The sequence below is a fragment of the Pongo abelii genome, chromosome X (assembly GCF_028885655.2).
Source record: "Pongo abelii isolate AG06213 chromosome X, NHGRI_mPonAbe1-v2.0_pri, whole genome shotgun sequence".
Classification (NCBI taxonomy): Eukaryota; Metazoa; Chordata; class Mammalia; order Primates; family Hominidae; genus Pongo; species Pongo abelii.
In genome coordinates, this window is record NC_072008.2 from 161,037,876 (window position 1) to 161,057,204 (window position 19,329).

Below are 19,329 nucleotides of genomic sequence, written 5' to 3' on the forward strand. Positions count from 1 at the left end.
GGCTGTTTGCGGATTTAATGGCAGGGGATTGAGGTTGGGAGGGATCCCAGCTGCTGCTTCTGCTTTTCTGATAGCAGGGAGGCTGCCTACGGGTGGCACGGGGTGGCCACGGAATGCAGAGTTGATGGGACAGGGGACATCCAGGGGGCTCAAGATGTTGCTGGTGACGAGGAATGTCAAGTGGCACTGAGGCTGGTGGGCAAGGCCACAGGCAGATTCTCTCATGTGGGTGCTCGCCCCTTTCCTCCCCCTCGTCCCTCCCTCCCACCCTAGGCCCCACTCAGGAGTGAGACCCAGTGGCCAAGAAGCTCTGAGACAGACGAATGGGCGCCCTCCTCCTTCCTTCTGTTGGGCTGGAGTGAGTGGAGGACGTGGCTCAGCTCCTGGGCTCAGGCAGGGTCTGGAGGGGCCAGGATGGTCTCGAGTGCTTGGCAGCTGAGGAATGTAGCTGGGCTCGGGTAGTAGCAGCAGCGAGGGGCGGGCCAGGGTGGCCCGAGCCCAGGGCCAGGAATGTGCAGCTGAGGTCAATGGTCCCGGAGTCCTCCCGACTCGGGGTCGGGCAGCGGGAAGGAGGGTGGCCATGGCGGGGGTGGAGGTGGGTGCCCAGGGCTCAGAGCTTGTGGGGGTTCACCCACTTGTAGGTGCCCTCATACTGGAAACCCACTCTCTTCATCAGCTCGTCTGCCTCCGTGGGGCCTCGGCTGGAGAGTGACAGGTGGAGGAGAGGCATGAGGTAGCTCCGCCCTCACCCCGCCCCTGCCCGCTGGGCTCTGCCCCCAGCCCCCACCCTTTCCTCACCTGCCATAAATATAGGGGATGGGCTTGGGCTTCTCCAGCTCAATCTGGTGCAGCAGTGGGGTGAAAATACGCCAGGCCTCACGGAGCTCGTCGCTGAGGGGACATGGTGTGGCTTGGTAGGCTGGTGGCACACAGGGAGGGAGGGCAAAGGCCACCCCATAGCCCACAGGTATGCAGGGGTCGGCAGCTGGGCCTCACCTGCGCACGAAGTGCATCTGGCTCCCGCAGAAGACGTCCAGGATGAGGCGCTCGTAGGCGTCAGGGAGCTTCACGTTCTGTGAGGGAGAGGGTGTCTTGCTGATGCCACTGCCTGCCACCATGCAGTCTCCCGGGCCCAGGCTGCCCACCCTCCACACTGCTTCTTCTCTGTGGGGCACCTTGTATCTGTTGCCGTAGGTCAGGTCCAGCTCCGACTCCTCGGGGTTGAAGAACATGCCCGGCTTCTTGGTCATCATCTTGGTGTACACGGCCTCGTTGGGCTGCACGCGGATCACCAGCTCGTTGCGCTTGCACTGCTGGTGGAAGATGTCGCCGGCCACATCATGGAACTGTAGCCTCACTTCGGCCTTGCGCTCGTTCAGGGCCTTGCCACAGCGCAGGATGAAGGGCACCCCTATGTGGGGAAAGGGCAGCCTCGGCACCAGCTCTCTCGGGGTGTGGACCAGTGCGTGAGTGTCTCAGTGGGCGCTCCAGTGCCCGCACACAGGGCATGCCCAGTTCTGCCTTGCTGGGCCTTGAAGGCATCACCTACCATCCCACCTCTCATTCTCCACATAGAGGACGACGGCTGCAAAAGTGGCGGTGGTGGACCCGCGGGGCACCGTGGGGTCGTCCAGGTACCCTTTGGTGGCCTCGCCCTCTCCATCGGGGTTCCCCACGTACTGGCCCAGGACCACATTGCTGGCCTGCACCTCTGAGATACATTTCAACACCTTGACCTGAGAGAAAGCCAGGGAGAGAATGGGCCCTTTGCGTGTGGAGTTGGGGTGCAGGGATGACTGTGGCCACAGATGCGCAGTCCTCAGGGCAGGAGGAGGCCCCCGCTTGGCTCTGCTCACCCTGCCAGAGGCCCAGCTCAGGGCCCCTCCCTGAGGACCCTCCAGGACCACTCTGGTCCATCTCGAGTCTATTCTGATGAACTAGCTGAGGCCCAGAGAGGCAATGGCCTTCCCTGGTCACATAGTGACTGTCAGGCCTGGGACATGACAACTTGGGCTTCGTGACTGCCAGTCCAGGTCACCTCCGGGAGGCCACGCTGTGCTCAGAGCTGGTGAATTCTCCGGGGTTGAGGACACCTGCTCTGCATGCACACCCCAGCTCAGTGCCTCGTCACAGATGGGCCTGCGACGGGGCATGGTCCTGGGGACTGGGGTGCACCCCCCCACCTTCTCATCACGGACGTCATCCGAGTTGGTGGAGGCGGGCTTCTCCATGGCCACCAGACACAGCATCTGCAGTAGGTGGTTCTGCATCACGTCCCTGGGGACAGAAGAGGCCGGAGCTCGCCTTAACTCCCCGCCCTGTTCACCTGGTTCAAGGGCGTGGGGGCCCCAAACAAGGCTTCCTAGTGACAAGCTGCAAGACTCACTTCCTGGTCCCCCTTGTCTTCCAGGTCCCCTTAAATCAAGGAAGAACATGGTGATGCTATCACTGAATCATGAAACCGTGGGGTGCTTGACTGTGTAGGGGTCCAGCCCTTTCCAGCCCAGTCTGACAGCTCAGACACTTAGGTTTTGAACTGCAGGGTGAGGAGGAGCTCCCCCAAGGCAGGGAAGGGCAGCCCTGCAGGGTGACTGGCTCTGCCACCCTCTGCCAGCCTCCCAGGAGAGAGGAAGAGCTCTCACCGGATGATCCCAAATTCATCGAAATAGCCCCCGCGACCCTCAGTGCCAAAGGGCTCCTTGAAGGTGAGGATCACGCAGGCGATGTTGTCCCGGTTCCAGATGGGGCCGAAGATCCTGTTGGCAAATCTGCGGGGAGGGGCAAGGTGGAGGAACTGCCCTTGGGCCTCTGTGGTGCAGGGGCCACATGTGAGGGGTCACCCTTGTCCGAGTTCTGGAGGAATTCGTCCTCGGGGAGGCAGTGGGCCAGGTGAGGCTCCTGAGCACCACCCCCACCCTGGTCCCCCGGCCCGGACTTGGCCCCACCTCAGCACCATGAGGTTCTGCACCATCTCCTTGCCCAGGTAGTGGTCGATGCGGTAGATCTGGTCCTCGCGGAACAGGGAGGAGATGTGGTTGGACAGCCGGTCGGAGCTCTGCAGGTCCCTCCCGAAGGGCTTCTCCACGATGATGCGGTTCCAGCCTCTGCTGGGAGCCCGGAGCTGCGTTACCCCCTTGAACCCCCCTTTGGGGAGTGAGGGTCAGAGCTGCATCATTCAGACACCCTCCCAGGGGAGTAGGGGCCAGAACCTCCTCGCCCCCATGGCCACCTCCCCTGCCTTGCGTTCCCAGGTGACCCTCTGGCTCAACGCCTTCCCACCCTGGGTGCCAGGGTGGCGTTGCTGGCATGCTGCCAGGGGCCCGTTCCCCTCCTGCCTCATGCTGGGTCCCCAGTGGGTCGGAGTGGCCTGAAGGCCTGTAGGGGAGCAGAGGGAAGAGGCGTCCAAGGCATGGCTTCCTCATTGGTTTTGAAAATGAGAAGAGGACCTTTGCTTTACTACCCCTGCATTCAAAACCAGCCAGAGGACAAGAGCCTCTGCCTGGGTTGGGAAACCACCCAGCACGGGCCATGCTGCATTCGCAGAGCAAGGCTGCCACCGTGCGGCCTGGCCAGGCCTTTGGGGAAGCAGAGCGGAAAGGCGGCGAGTGTTTCATGGAGCGATGCTGCCACCTTGTGGTCCCGCTGGGGATGGCCCCGGCGCCATGGATGCTGCCCAGATCCCCGGCCCCGGACACGCTCATCAGAGCGGTGGGAGCACTGCCTGGGCCAGCATGGCAGGTGGGAAGGGAGGGCAACGGCAAGCCTTACATCTGGCTCATGCAGGACTCGTGAATGTTCTTGGTGACGGCCTCGTAGACGGTGGGGGGCAAGGCCAGGTAGAAGAGGCGGTTGGCCTGTGACCCCAGGTGGAGGGCATTCATGTGGCTGTTGAGGCGCTGGTAGGAGGCTGCATCATCGTACTGGCCAGCCACATAGGAGTTGCGGGCAAAGAAGTCCTCCAGCTTGAGCTTCTCCTCTGGGTTGGCCTGGGAGACATGGACAGACAGACACGCAGACAGACGTCGGCCCCTCTCTTGGAGTCCGTGTGTGTTCTGCCCCAGGGGAGTGGAGGGTCTTCCCTGGAGGCCCAGGGAGGGTGCCCTCAGAAGTCAGTGTCCCGGTCCCACACTGGGTTCAGCCCCATCTCTGCAGCTCTGCACATCCAGAGGGAGGGAGGCCAAAGCAGGCAGCACAGACACTGCCCCAGGCTGGGACCCCTGTACCTTATGACAGAGGCCAGATTTCAGGATATTTTGACCTGGGAGAAATACACTGGAGAAAGCTCTCTCTCCAAAATTATGACACCCAACTATGATTGGCGGAGAAAACGCAGCAGAGCACAGCAGGATGGGACCCGTGAGTCCTGGTCACAGGGGGCTGGTAATGGGGATCTCAAGGAAATAGGAGAGCGGGCGGGGCAGGAGGGGAGGAGAGCATCCTGGGATAGGATGGGGGGAGGTCCCCGAAGCTGGCCACGCTGGGGGCTGGTAGAGAGGGCAGAACCAGGCTGGAGGAGGCCCTGACGCCACCCACCTTGAAGAAGGGCTCACTCTGTTTGCGGATGTCAGCCACTGTGAGGCGGGAGCGGGCATAGCCCACGATGAAGGTGTTTTCGGGCAGAAGGCCATCCCGGAACAGCCACCTGAGGGCAGGGCACAGCCGTAACCAGTGCGGGCAGGGCAGGACCAGGCCTGTCCCTGGCGGGAGGTCACAGGGGCAGTGGGGGACACACTTACCAGATGGTGGGGTAGATCTTCTTCTTGGCCAGGTCACCCTGTGGCAGAGGGAACACGTGTGTGGTTAGAAGTGGCTGGGGACACGATCTACATACATCATCCTCCACCCTTGGTGATCCGGGCACTACTCAGGATCACTACTGGGCCACAAGCATGTCTGTCTTGCCTGATATACAGACAGAAGAGCCCCGAGATTCAAGCCTGTGCCAGCCTTCCATCCCTGACCCAGAAGACATAAACGCATCTCCTGCATTCTAGAAGAAAACCTGAAAATTCAATTCAGTAGAACCAAGGGACGACAGAAGTACCATGTAGTCAAATTTGTGAGATGTGACCTCAAGTGCTTACATTAGCAAAAAAGAGTGGCTCAAAAATAAGGAGCTAAGCATTCTGCTTAAGAAGTGAGAAAAAGGGCCAGATGCGGTGGCTCACACCTATAATCCCAGCACTTTGGGAGGCTGAGGCGGGCAGATCACCTGAAGTCAGGAGTTCAAGACCAGCCAATGTGGCAAAACCCCATCTCTATTAAAAATACAAAAATTAGCCGGGTGTGGTGGCGGGCACCTGTAATCCCAGTTACTCAGGAGGCTGAGGCAGGAGAATCACTTGAATCCGGGAGGCAGAGGTTGCAGTGAGCCGAGATCGTGCCACTGCACTCCAGCCTGGGTGGGTGACAAGAGTGAGACTCCATCTCCAAAAAAATAAAAAATAAAAATAAATAAATAAAAATTGAGAAAAAGGATAGAACTGCAAGCCAAATTACCAGGAAGGAAATAGGAAATAATGACAAGTAAAATTAATAAAATGAAAAGCTAACCCAAAGAAAAGATGAATAAAGCCGGAAGTTGGTGTTTGAAGAAGACAAATAGAAACAGACAACTCCCTGGCACGGTTGCTTTTTTAAAAGGGCAGAGGCCGGGCGCAGTGGCTCACTCCTGTAATCCCAGCACTTTGGGAGGCCGAGGCAGGTGGATCAAGAGGTCAGGAGATCGAGACCATCCTGGCTGACACGGTGAAACCTCGCCTCTACCAAAAATACAAAAAATTAGCCAGGCGTGGTGGCAGGTGCCTACAGTCCCAGCTACTCGGGAGGCTGAGGCAGGAGAATGGCGTGAACCCGGGAGGTGGAGCTTGCAGTGAGCAGAGATGGCAACACTGCTCCAGCCTGGGTGACAGAGCGAGACTCCATCTCCGGAAAAAAAAAAGAAAAGAAAAAATAAATAAATAAAAGGGCATAAATAACTGGAACAATCGGATAAAACCCCAGACAGGAAACAAGAGAGGGTTTTATGAACTTTATTCCATGTCTGACAACCTAGATGAGACGGACAAATTTCTAGAAAAATCCAACCTACTAAAACAGAGCAATGGAGCTGGGCACGGTGGCTCATGCCTGTAATCCCAGCACTTTGTGAGGCCAAGGCAGATCACCTGAGGTCAGGAGTTCGAGACCAGCCTCGCCAACTGGCAAAACCCCGTCTCTACTAAAATAGAAAAATTAGCCAGGTGTGGTGGCTAACAATCCCTGTAATAAATAAAGCCTGTAATCCCAGCTACTTGGGAGGCTGAGGTAGGAGAATTGCTTGAAACCCAGAGGTGGAGGTTGCAGTGAGCCGAGATCACACCACTGCACTCCAGCCTGGGCAACAGAGCGAGACTCCATAAGAAAACGAACAGGCTGGGCGTGGTGGCTCATACCTGTAATCCCAGCACTTTAGGAGGCTGAGGCAGGCGGATCATGAGGTCAAGAGATTGAGACCATCCTGGCAAACATGGTGAAACCCCATCTCTACTAAAAATACAGAAGTTAGCTGGGCATGGTGGCACATGCCTGTAATCCCAGCTACTCGGGAGGCTGAGGTAGGAGAATCACTTGAACCCGGGAGGTGGAGGTTGCAGTAAGCCAAGATTGCACCATTGCACCCCAGCCTGGGCAACAAGAGTGAAACTCCGTCTCAAAAAACAAAAAACAAAAAAACAAGTAAACAGCTGGACGCGGTGGCTCAAGCCTATAATCCCAGCACTTTGGAAGGCTGAGGTGGATGGATTACCTGAGTTCGGGAGTTCAAGACCAGCCTGACCAACATGGAGAAACCCTGTTTCTACTAAAAATACAAAATTGGCTGGGCATGATGGCCCATGCCTGTAATCCCAGCTACTCAGGAGGCTGAGGCAGGAGAATCGCTTGAACCTGGGAGGCGGAGGTTGCAGTGAGCCAAGATCAAGCCATTGCACTCCAGCCTGGGCTACAAGAGCGAAACTCCGTCTCAAACAAACAAAAAACAGAGCAATCGACCTGAGAGGGGACAATGGCCACAAATCTTCCTACAGAAACAACCCCCTGGCATAGAGAGTGTTGCCAGTGGGTTCTACCAAAATGCAAGCATAAGAGAATTCCAGCCTGAAGCAAACTCTTCCTGCAGAAGGAAGAAAGGGGAACACTTCCCAAGCCACCTTACGGGGCCTACAGAGCCTTGGTACGGAAACTTGATGAGAAAGGCACATGGGAAAACCCATACGCCTCATTCACACACACACGCAGACGCAGAAATCCCACACGAAATACCAGCAGGCCGGGCACAGCTCACACACCCCAGCACTTTGGGAAACCAAGGTGGGAGGACGATTGCTTGAAATCAGGTTTTTTTTTTTTTTTTTTAAAGACATGGTCTCACTCTGTCACCTAGGCTGGAGTGCAGTGGCATGATCTCAGTTCACTGCAACCTCTGCCTCTGGGCTCAAGCAATCCTCCCACCTCAGCCTCTGGAATAGCTGGGACTACAGGTACATGCCAACACACCCAGCTATTTTTTTTGTAGAGACAGCGTTTCCCCATGTTGTCCAGGCTGGTCTTGAACTCTTGGGCTCAAGTGATCTGCCCGCCTCAGCCTCCCAAAGTGTTGGGATTACAGGCGTGAGCCACGGCGACCCACTGACCCTGTCTCTTTAAAAAAAGAAAGAAAACATCAGCAAACCAATTCCTGCAATGTTAAAAACAGTAACACATCAGAACCAAGTTGGGTTTATTCTGTAAATAAAAAGTTGGTTTGATATTAACATAGAAAAAAAATCAATCATTGAAATTCACCATATTAAGAGATTAAAAAAAAAACTCTAAGAACTCTCTGCCTACTGCTATGTTTTGATTTTTTAAATCTAGCAATGTTGCTCAACCCAACAGATGTAGATAAAGTGTTTCAGAAATTACCTATTCATGATAAAACTCTTAGCAGAGGAGGAATACAAGGGAACTTCATTAACTTGATAAAGGGCATCTATAAAACACCATTCTGGCTGGGCGTAGTGGCTCAAGCCTGTAATCCCAGCACTTTGGGAGGCCGAGGTGGGGGATCGCTTGAGGTCAGGAGTTTGAGACTAGCCTGACCAACATGGTGAAATCCCATTTCTACTAAAAATACAAAACTTAGCTGAGCGTGGTGGTGTATGCCTGTAATCCCAGCTATTCAGGAGGCTGAGGCAGGAGAATCGCTTGAACCAGGAGGCAGACTGGAGTGAGCCGAGATCACACCACTGTAGCCTGAGCAACAGAGCTAGACTTTGTCTCAAAAAAAACAAAACAAAACAAAAAAAACAACAACCAAAAAACAAAGAACAAAAAAATCCCCAAACCATCATCCTTACAAATACTAAAAACATCACACTTACAGGAAATGTTGAAATATTAATAATTCCTTTAAGCAATCAGGAACAAGAAAAGTGCAGTAAGGCAAGAAAATGAAAACAGCTAAGGTTGAGCTGTGAGGTGGTGTGGGTGCTCCCCGACAGTCTGGAAGCCTCTGATCAAGTGAAACACACACCTATCATGTGACCCAGCCGTTCCATCCCAAGAGAAATGAAAGCACAAGTCCACACAAAGACCTGCACACGAATGGTCACAGCAGCCTTAGTTCATAGCGGCCCCAAATTGGAAACAAGTCAAACACTTGAATTAACATGTGACCCGGCAAACTATGCATTCATACAACGGATACTACTCAGCAACACCGGGAAATCTCAGCATCAGAGATGCAACCCATTGTGACAGAAATCAGATCAGTGGTTGCCTGGAGCAGGGGCAGACTGGCTGGGAATGGGTACCCAGGAACTTTCTGGGGAGATGACAATGGCCTTTATTGTGATGAGGGTGTACAGCCAATTGTACAGTTAAGATTTGCGCACCAACGAAAGACGGCGAGAAAACCAACGATGGAGAGGAGGGTGGGGAGTGGGTCAGAAATGACCCTTTGGGGGCCAGTGACTGTGAGGGCCCCAGGTGAGGGGGCTTCCTGGGTGCAGAGCATATTCTGTTCCTTGATCTAGGAGCAGTTTCTGTGGCTGTGCTGAGTTTGTGAAAAGTCATCAACAAGCTAGACCTGCACCATCCGTGTTCTTCATGACATATATTTCTTTTCTTTTTTTTTGAGACGGAGTCTCACTCTGTCGGCCAGGCTGGAGTGCAGTGGCGTGATCTTGGCTCACTGAAATCTCCACCTCCCAGGTTCAAGCCATTCCCCTGCCTCAGCCTCCTGAGTAGCTGGAACTCCAGGCACCTGCCACCACGCCCTGCTAATTTTTGTATTTTTACTAGAGATGGGGTTTCGTCATGTTGGCCAGGCTGGCCTCAAACTCCTGACCTTGTGATCCACCTGCCGTGGCCTCCCAAAGTGTTGGGATTACAGGCGTGAGCCACCGTGCCCGGCCCACGACATATATTTCAACAAAACATGGTAAAAACTAATAGTCTGGGCGTGGTGGCTCACGCCTGTAATCCCAGCACTTTGGGAGGCTGAGGAGGGTGGATCACCTGAGGTCAGGAGTTCGAGACCAGCCTGGCAAACATGGTGAAACCCCATCTCTACTAAAACTACAGGCCAGGCGCAGTGGCTTATGCCTGTAATCCCAGCACTTCCGGAGGTTGAGGCGGGTGGATCACGAGGTCAGGAGATTGAGACCATCCTGGCCAACATGATGAGACCCCGTTTCTACTAAAATACAAAAAATTAGCCGGATGTGGTGGTGCATGCCTGTAGTCCCAGCTACTCGGGAGGCTGAGGCAGGGGAATTGCTTGAACCTCGCAGGTGGAGACTGCAGTGAACCAAGATCGTGCCACTGTACTCCAGCCTGGTGAAAGAGCAAGACTCTATCTCAAAAAAAAACAAAAAACAAAAATTAGCTGGGTGTGGTGGCAGGCACCTGGAATCCCAGCTACTCAGGAGGCTGAGGCAGGAGAATCGCTTGAATCCAGGAGACAGAGGTTGCAGTGAGCCAAGATCGCGCCACCAAACTCCAGCCTGGGTGACAGCAAGACTCCATCTCACGAAAAAAAAAAAAAAACACATGCTCTTCGAAGCAATCAGGCACTGCAACCATGGATGGGTCCATTTCTACAAACCATTACAGAATGGGGGCCATGCCACCAGGTCAAATGCCCTCACCCAGAGCCAGGCAGTTAGGAAGCCACCAGAGGGCTTCCAGGAGGGAAACTGCTATAGTGTGGGTGCCTTGTGTGCTTGCGCTCTTCAGGGGCCCTGCTCCACTTGTGACGCTCCTCAGGTGAGCTCAGTGCCAGGACTACAGCCACACGGACCTCTCACTGCTGCATCCTTCAAAGTCCAGCAGACAACCCCTCACCCTGGGGTAGGAGCTCCTCCACTCAGCTCCTCACAGCACCCCGCCATCAGTGGGGCTGGGGAGGGGAACATTGCCCATGTCACATCAACTCACGGCTGGCCCCACACACAGAAAGGGCCAGCTTGCTGGGAACTAACTGGACCCTGAAATAAACGGTAAGAACCACAGCCTGCAAATACCTCTAAGCCTCACTCAAAGCAGGTCATGTTTGCTCATGACCAAATTCCGGAAGACTGGGAGGCATCGGGACAGACTCCAGAAAGGCACTGGTGGCAGGGGACTGGTCTGCTGAGTCACAGCAGCCCCATGCTCCAGGCCGTTTGTTCCTGCTGCTCCCTTTGGGATTAACTAGAGACTGAACCGGCTCACCTTGTTTCAGCTCAGCCCCTGCAACCGACCGTCTGCTGGGCTCCAAGTCATCTGAGAGGCGAGGTGAGGTAAGATGGAGGACAGTAGGGGTGGGGTAAGGCAGGCCGCTCTCTCCCATGGTGACAGGGAGCTAAGCTAAGCTGAGCTGAGCCGGACTGAGCTGCTCTCCTCAGGACTCAGGGGTAGCCCTGCCCTCCCAGCTGGCTGCGACGCTCTAGTGGGACTTTCTGGAGGAACAAACATGGGAAGACATCGGGAAACCTGACAGCTTCGTCAAGAGTCTATTCACGCCATGTGGGTGGGGGCAATTCAAGGGGTCCTTAGTGAAAAGCAGTTGGGAGCTTCTCATCTTCCCCACACCCTCCTCTGTCCTGAGGACCACAGGAGGGGAGGGATCTGCCCAAGAACACAAGGTGACTTAGTAGAAGCAGGGCATGATGAAGATCTCTAGCCACCAACATCTGGCTAAGCCAGGGCAAAGGGACCTGGACCACGACCTGTCTGTTTTATAAACCCAAATCGCTGCAGCCCTTGTCTTGGCATGAGGGTTTCATGGTAGAGCGCGATGCCTGCTGGGGGGCCAGCGGGGGTGGGCCATCCCATCCCCAAGGCTCACTGGGGTCAAGGACCTGCCCAGACTCCCTGGGTGGAGCCCTGGGCCTTGGCAGGGGCCCAGCTGGTTCCTGGCCACTGGGGCCAGAGAACCTGGGGGCTGCTGAGTTAGTTCAGCTGAAAAACCAACAAAAGGGCCTCCCTGCTATACCCGGGGGCTCATGAGTCACCGGGGCTTTGGGGGAGTGCCAACATCATCATGACACAGCAAGAATCTTATCAGACCAATGGGGAAGTCAGCCCAGAAATGTTCCGAGGAAAGGGGGGGCGGGGGCCGCTGGGTCATCCCTCACACAGGCCCATCATTGGGATGCGTCCTGAACGCCCATCAAGCCCATGGCCCTTGTGATCCAGGTGGGGAAACTAAGGCCCAGAGAGGTGAGGACCCCGCAGACTATCAATCCCAGTCTCTTCCCCTCACTCCCTGTGAAGCTCTCCAGCCTCATCGAGGTCCCATCAGGTGGGGAAACATGCTGTTCCAGGCACACACTGGTCTACAAGGCCAGAGCTTTCTGGAACGGGGCAGTAAGTACCTCGGCTCCCTTTCTGGTAGGGGTGGGAGTCCTGAGAAGGCGGGAAGTGGCCCACTTGGTAACTCTGAGGTGCCATCAGGGCCCCCAGGAAGGAAACTGGGTATGTGGGCAAGTGTGAGGTAAGCTGGCTAGGGAGGAGGAAGGGACAGAGGAAGGCCACGTGGGTCCAGCCTGCCCCAGGGTGTCCTGCTTGCCCAGGCTGTGGGTCTGCCAGCCACTTGCCTGCTTTCAGTTTCTAGGTCATGCCGAGCTTGTTCCCAACTCGGGGCTCCGGGCATTTGCTCTTCCTTCTGTGTTTGTGCTCTCCAGGCCCACTTTGTGGGATCTATGTGCTCTGGGGGACTGGGGACACAGGGCCCATGTGTATCTTCTGAAACATACGTCAGCCTGAGCTCTTGCTGGTCTGCTTACTTGCTGTGGTTCCCTGGCCACAATAGCACATAGGTCCCCTGAGGAGGGCAGGGGACTGGCTGCTGGGGCCCAGAAGTACCCAATTGCTGTCTGCTTAATGAATGGAGAACGGGCTGCTTTCCTGGAACAGCAGATTCTAGGATCGCGTGCCCTCAAGTGCCACCCTGCCTACCTCCCGCACCAAGTGAGGCATCAGGCGTGGAAGGAGCCTGGGAGCCAGAGCTGTTCCAGGTGCTGCCTGAGCACGCCACCTCCCATCTCCCCCTCCAGCAGGACGAGGAAAAAACAAACCACGAGGCTCTTCAGAGAGAGGACTCCTTGTCCCCTACCCACAGTGCTGGAGCTGGCACTTCCTATTTCTGCTTTGAAAGCCTCAGGTTGTCTCTCTCAGAACAGAGGAGAGCAAAGGGGAACCCCACTGATTTCAACAAAACAAAGTTGCCCAACCCCAAGCTGGCCACAGGCAAAGGCAGTAAAATGACACAATCAGCTTGGAAAAGCCTAAGGACCCCGGGCCCTCGTTTCAAAAGCTGTCATTTGCTACACGAAATGCTGAGGTTCAGGAAAAGGAAAACACTTGCTCCAAGTCACACAGCAAGCTTGGATGCTCTCAATGAGGTGTCTAATAAGAGCTGAAGGCCAGGAGTCATAAGCCATCATTGTGATCTGGGTTGCTCTGTTGCAGTGCCTTGTGACAGCATGGGGTGGGGATGGAGAAAGCAACCTCAGTTATCTTCTCCTCCAGTCTGCTTCTTGGACTAAGGGCTTAACGGTCAGAGTCCTGGCTGTTAAGGCTTGTGGCCGATACACGTATGGCTCTTTTTATTTTTATTTTTTTGAGATGGAGTCTCACTCACTCTGTCGCCCAGGATGGAGTACAATGGTGCCATCTCGGCTCACTGCAACCTCCACCTCCTGGGTTCAAGCGATTTTCCTGCCTCAGCCTCCCAAGTAGCTGGGATTACAGATGGGTGCCACCACACCTAACTAATTTTTGTTATTTTTCTTTCTTTTTTTTTGAGATGGAGTCTCACTCTGTCACCCAGGCTGGAATGCAGTGTTGCGATCTCTGCTCACTGCAAGCTCCGCCTCCCGAGTTCACGCCTTTCTCCTGTCTCAGCCTCCTGAGTAGCTGGACTACAGGCGCCCACCACCAGGCCTGGCTAATTTTTTGTTTATTTAGTAGAGACGGGATTTCACCATGTTAGCCAGGATGGTCTCAATCTCCTGACCTCGTGATCCACCCGCTTCAGCCTCCCAAAGTGCTGGGATTACAGGCGTGAGCCACTGCGCCCGGCCTTTTTGTTTTGTTTTGTTTTGAGACAGAGTCTCGCTCTGTCGCCAGGCTAGAGTGCAGTGGTGCGATCTCAGCTCACTGCAACCTCTGACTCCCTGATTCAAGCAATTCTACTGCCTCAGTCTACTGACTAGCTAGGACTACAGGCACGCACCACCACGCCCAGCTAATTTTTGTATTTTTAGTAGAGACGGGGTTTCACCATGTTGGCCAGGATGGTCTCAAACTCCTGACCTCAGGTGATCCACCTGCCTCGGCCTCCCAAAGTGCTGGGATTACAGGCGTGAGCCACCACGCCCGGCCAGGTATGGCTCTTCTGAGGGGACCAGGCTGGGGCTGGGGCTGAGGCCAAGCCCAATCTACTGTGGGCTCCACCTGGTACCTCTCCTGGGTCTCAGGCTTATGGGGAGTCAGAGGACAATGGCCCCTCCTTACTCTGCCACTGGCAGAGCCCTTCTCCCTCGGCTGCCTCCTCATTCCTTTTTGGCTCTCCTTTTCTAAATTCTGATCAGAAGTACAAAGGTGTCAAGGAGTAGGTTTGGCAAAGTGTGACAGCGCGTTGTTCTATGTGAACAAAGAACCACTGAGCTCACCCAGCACTGACGGGCGCACGATGTGGAAGAGCTAACTAGTTTTGATAGAGCTCCTGCTCAAGGTTACAAGGTAAGTTAATGGCAAAGATGGTCATACAGTAGTGAGCAGAGAGATTCTTGAGTGCATCCAGGGTTAAAAGTGAAAACTGAGACCACGTGTAATTTGAGATGAAGCCCTTGTTCCACTAGCCCCTGCACAGTCTCACTGCCCCATGGGACACAGGGGAGGGTGCTCTAGTCTGGGGCGATGGCTGTCCTAGGACCACCCCTCCCTCCCCTCCCATGGAAATCCTCATGCTATACTATTCTTTGGTCTTTCCTATGAGTGCAGAATGGCGGTTCTACAAGCTGGACAATTGGGGCCAGGTGGTGTGAGGCAGAGCTCCTTGGTAGGCTTTCGAAATTGAGGCAAAGAGACAGTGTTCAAAGAAAAGCTAAGTGTTTGTATCGACGGAACTTGAAGTGTTAGTGAAGAGGCAGAGATCAGGCCTCAGATCCTGCCTTTGGAACTCATTTGTTAAAGCATGAACAGGTTTGAAAAAACCACAGAATGAATAGCATTCCCTGTTTTCCCCAAGAAGTCCATCTAGACAGTCCCTAAAGAGCCTGCAACTCCAGGACTAAGGGCTACATTCAGTGGCTAGGCACAGGGTTCAGAAATGTCCTGCGGCCGGGCGCGGTGGCTCACGCCTGTCATCCCAGCACTTTGGGAGGCCGAGGCGGGCGGATCACTTGAGGTCAGGAGTTTGAGACCAGCCTGGCTAACATGGTGAAACCCCGTCTCTACTAACAATACAAAAATTAGCCGGGTGTGGTGGTGCATGCCTGTAATCTCGGCTACTTGGGGGTCCGAGGCAGGAGAATCGCTTGAACCCAGGAGGCCGAGGTTGCAGTGAGCCAAGATCGCGCCACTGCAGCCCATCCTGGGCGACCAGAGCAAAACTCCATCTCCAAAAAAAAAAAAAAAAAGAAATGTTTTGCAAGTGCATATGCACATCAGGTAGAGCTGGGATAATCCTGGCGCACTAGCAGGAGCGGGAGGAGGAGCTCAACTTAGCAGAGCCTGTGTGGCCCTGCAACAATTAGTTGGAAAAGCTGAGGCATGGAGCAGGCACTTCCTGGCTTTTAAGATTGGGGCCTGGGAGATACTCACCGATGCACCCATGATGATGAATATGTGTGTATCCGACTGATGGAAGGCATCGCCCTGGAACAGCTCTTCCCGCAGGATCCCACACACCTGGGTCCGGCTCAGGGCCACCTGCTCTGCCATGACGCTGTCTGGTGGAAGAAAGGCTGGTTAACAAGGCAGAAGAACAGGAGAGCATTGAGAAGTTAGCCCCTTTCTTGAGAGTTTCTCTGGGGTCTCACACCGGGGTGACACCTGATTACCCAAATCACTCCTTGTGAACGGCTGGGCGTTGGGGAGTGGTTGATGCGTTAGAAACTGCTGGCTCTGGGCTCCAGCCACTCTCTCCTAGGCAGCCTTCATTCAGGGTGTACATTACAAAATTACCCAAAGCATTGGTGGATTCCGACTAGAGCATCAATTCTGGACAACCGAGTAAAATCCTTGTGAGGCATGGAACTCCGTGCCCAGGACCATCTCATTCCCGACTGTAGCGGGAACTCCACAATGACCTGGAGCATGGGAGATGGTGCAGATGTTGGAGTTCAGCTCCAGCCCTCCCCTTGCCAAGCTGGGTGACCCCGGTCGGCAAGTCCCCTTCGCTCTCGGGGTCTCAGGGGCTCAAGAGAGGAGATGCGGGGTATAAAGGGATTGGTTAAGACCCTCTCGATTCTGCTCGGTTCTCAAGCACAACAAACAGCGTGTATTTTACCGCCGCGCGGCGCAGCGCGGGGCAGTACGCTCCTCCGCCTGCGCGGCGCCCGCCCGCTTGATTACCTGCGTTTCGTCGTCGCCGCCCTCCGCGCTCGCAGCCCCGAAGTGTACGGCCGTTTCCGGGGACTGAGCCCCGCCAGCCCATTTAATCGGCGGGGGCGGGGGCGGGGGCGGGCGCCTGGGCTGAGCGGACCCGCCTCAGGCGAGGCGTGCGGGGCGGGGCCTCGGCCACCACCCCTCGTGCGGGCGGGGCAGGGCGAGGGCAGGTGCGCGCGCATCCCAGGCCAGCCCCCGCCTCTCGGGCACCTGCGCTGTAGGCCGGCCCGTCGGCTGCCTGCCATACCCGCTGCCGCTGCTCCGCATCCCCAATTCCGGCGGGCACGGGTGCAGCTCCGCGTAGTGCTCCCGCATCCCCATCGCCGTCCCGGCCCCGCCCCTACTGTCCGATTTCCCCGCCTGCCCCGGCGGCCTCGCGCGCTCGCGGAGGGCTCCACTTCCGCCGGCAGCGTGGCCACGCCTCCTCTGGGCTGTCCCTCGGCTCCTGGGCGGGGCCTTCTGCCGCGCCACTCCCCCGGGAACCCGCGCCTGTTCGCGGGTCAAGCCGGCCCTATTGGGCAGTCTCTTCTTGATTCCTCCCCCGGAGAGGGCGGGGCGGCCGAGCGCCCCGAGGCTAGACGCCGCCGTCCGAGAGACGAGGGGGCGTATAGGCCGTGACGCCCTGCAAAGTGGCCGGCGTGCTTATCATTACCGAGCTTCCGCGGGCCTGCAGAGCCTGCCGGACTCAGACTTCTCTCCGGAGCGAGATGCGGCCCTACCGCGGCCTCGCACTTCTCGCCGGCTTCCCGTGTTCCCGGGGCGGGGCTTGTGTGTTTTTACTTCCGGATCCCACAGCTATGACACCGGAAGCCGGAAGCGGGGATTTCGACAGCGGAGTAGGGAAGGGCGACCGCGAAACTGGGATTTTCTGGGAGCACCGGGGGCCTACCAGCGTTCACAGTCCGCGGCTCCCACCCTTCTCACGTCTGACGGACTCTGCTGACAGGTGTGGTCCTTTTCCCCAAAGACAGGGTTCCATCGGTGGGCGTTCCGCCGCCTCCGAGACTTCCCCCGGACGTTCAGGCTCCCCGCTCTTTTTTGGGCCCCAGCCCGTTCCTGCTGCGCGCTTCTGGAGCACTGGCCAAGGCGGGCCGATTCATGACCCAGGTTACTTGGGCGGCGAGCTGGACTGTTTCCACTCCTCCCTCCTCCTCCACTGCGGGGTCTGACCCTACTCCTTGTGCGAGGACTACTCTAGTTCAGAGACATTTTCTGTTCACCAAACTTGATTGCGCTCTATCGAGGTCGTTAAATTCTTCGAAAATGCCTCACATATAGTTTGGCAGCTAGGTATCTGATCTCATATGCCTGTTTGCTCGTTTTGCAAGACAACATCTGCCTATCCTCATACCGTTTCTGTGATCTGAGCATGAATGCGCTGTCCTGGCACATGAGAGGAATAGTCACTATAGCTGGAGCAGAGTGAGAGAGGGGAGCACAGTTGGAGAGGAAGGGATGGGGAACCCGATGGTACACGGCCTTGTAGGCCGTTGTAGGGAGATTGGCTTTTACACAGAAGGCAACGGGGAGCCATGGTAGGGTTCTCAGTAGAGGAGGAATGTGATCGGAATTACGTCTTACACTGATCGTTCTCCCAGTGGTGGGGAGAACAGACCATAGTGGGCAAAGGTAAAAGAAGGGCGACCTGTTAAGAGGTAATTACAGTAATCCAGCTCAGAGACAGTGCTTTGAGCATTTTATTATTGGAAATTTCAAAAATGTACAAAAGTAGAAAAAGTAGTATAGTAAATCTTTTTAGTTTGTTTTTGAGAGATGGAGTCTCGCTCTGTCGCCCAGGCTGGAGTGCAATGGCACGATCTCAGCTCACTCTAACCTCCTCCTGGGTTCAAGCGATTCTCCTGCCTCAGCTTCCCAGGTAGCTGGGACTGCAGGCGTGCGCCACTATGCCCAGCTAATTTTTGTATTTTTAGTAGAGACAGAGTTTCACTATATGTTGGCCAGCCTGGTCTTGAACTCCTGACCTCAGGTGATCTGCCTGCCTCAGCCTCCCAAAGTGCTGGGATTACAGGTGTGAGCCACTGCGCTCGGCCAGTATGGTAAATCTTACATTCACAGCTACCAGCTTCAACAATTGAAGGTATCAACTTGTGACTAATTTTGTTTATATCCCTTGCAATCCTCTCCCATTATTATTTTATTTCTTTTTCTTTCTTTCTTTCTTTTTTTTTGAGACAAAATCTCACTCTGTCACCAGGCTGGAGTGCAGTGGTGTGATCTCCACCCACTGCAACTTCTGCCACCTGGGTTCAAGCGATTCTCCTGCCTCAGCCTCCCGCGTAGCTGGGACTACAGGTGTGCACCACCACACCCAGCTAATTTTTGTATTTTTGGTAGAGATGGGGTTTCATCATGTTGGCCAGGATGGTCTTGATCTCTTGACCTTGTCATCCGCCCGCCTTGGCCTCCCAAAGTGCTGGGATTACAGGCATGAGCCACCGCGCCCGGCCTCTTTTTTTTTTTTTTTTGAGACCCAGTCTCACTCTGTCACCCAGGCTGGAGTGCAGTGGCATGATCTTGGCTCACTGCAACCTCCATCTTCCAGGTTCAAGCGATTCTCCTGCCTCAGCTTCCCAAGTAGCTGGGATTACAGACATGCACCATCACTCCCAGCTATTTTTTTTTTTTTTTTTGTATTTTTAGTAAATACAGGGTTTTGTCATGTTGGCCAGTCTGGTCTCGAACTCCTGACCTCAAGTGATCCACCTGCCATGACCTCCCAAAGTGCTGGGATTACAGGTGTGAACCACCATGCCTGGCCACCATTATTATTTTCAGTAACAGCTTGAGATATCATTAGCAAGTCACACAGTTCATCCGTTTAAAGTGTACAATTCAATGGTTTGTTGTATGTATATTCACAGAACATTTTCATCACCCCTCAAAGAAACCCCATACCCTTTAGATCAGCTTATCTTCCCCCCAGCCCTAAGTGGCTCTCCCCAGCAACCTTTAATCCACTTTATGTCTCTGTGGATTTGCCTGTTGTAGACATCTCATATAAATAGAATCATACAATGTTTAATATTTTGTGACTTGTTTATTTCTCTTAGCATATTTGCAAGATTTGTTCATGTTATAACATGTGGATGTACTAGATTTTGTTTATTCATAGTTGATGGACATTTGGGTTGTTTCCGCTCTTTGGCTGCTATGAGTAATGCTGCTACAAGCATTCATGTGGAGACA

General features: G+C 54.9%; 2 protein-coding genes across 8 annotated transcripts in view; one reads left to right on the top strand and one right to left on the bottom strand.

Moving 5' to 3' along the window:
* G6PD (glucose-6-phosphate dehydrogenase) lies at positions 1-16,913 on the bottom strand. 4 transcript variants are annotated; one of them, XM_024240409.3, is made up of 13 exons: positions 16,775-16,913; positions 15,337-15,464; positions 4,737-4,774; positions 4,534-4,642; positions 3,769-3,986; positions 2,946-3,107; positions 2,643-2,768; positions 2,184-2,277; positions 1,550-1,736; positions 1,176-1,411; positions 997-1,073; positions 799-891; positions 1-701 (listed from the first exon to the last, which is right to left on the bottom strand). In XM_024240409.3, exons 2-13 carry the CDS (start codon positions 15,454-15,456, stop codon positions 611-613), a joined length of 1,551 nt encoding a protein of 516 aa, XP_024096177.1. In that variant the 5' UTR covers positions 15,457-15,464; positions 16,775-16,913; the 3' UTR covers positions 1-610. The 4 variants fall into 4 exon arrangements, with proteins under 4 accessions (XP_024096177.1, XP_024096178.1, XP_002832357.2 ...); XM_024240410.3 differs by having other exon boundaries at positions 2,946-3,104; positions 16,775-16,912; XM_002832311.4 differs by lacking the exon at positions 16,775-16,913 and adding an exon at positions 16,090-16,326 and having other exon boundaries at positions 2,946-3,104.
* Positions 10,656-19,329, top strand: part of IKBKG (inhibitor of nuclear factor kappa B kinase regulatory subunit gamma) — a 23,336-nt gene continuing 14,662 nt past the window's right edge. Inside the window, exon 1 of one of the 4 annotated variants that reach the window (XM_009235431.3) lies at positions 10,656-10,805. Coding sequence is in view for 2 of the 4 variants with exons in the window: in XM_009235430.3 (XP_009233705.2) it covers positions 11,686-11,727 (42 nt within the window). In the remaining 2 variants the exon portion in view is untranslated. Of the gene's footprint in view, positions 10,806-11,619; positions 11,728-19,329 lie in introns of those variants that run through there. The other 3 variants (XM_063721153.1, XM_009235430.3, XM_024240411.2) reach the window with 3 other exon arrangements.

What these genes read in the sequence shown, in the direction of transcription:
- G6PD (XM_024240408.3), bottom strand. Translation starts at nt 16,171, where the DNA reads ATGGGCTGGCGGGGCTCAGTCCCCGGAAACGGCCGTACACTTCGGGGC. An exon ending in ATGACGTCCGTGATGAGAAG is followed by an intron (nt 1,737 to 2,183) that starts GTGGGGGGGTGC and finishes GCTTTCTCTCAG; the next exon opens with GTCAAGGTGTTGAAATGTAT. An exon ending in GGAGAATGAGAGGTGGGATG is followed by an intron (nt 1,412 to 1,549) that starts GTAGGTGATGCC and finishes TTCCCCACATAG; the next exon opens with GGGTGCCCTTCATCCTGCGC.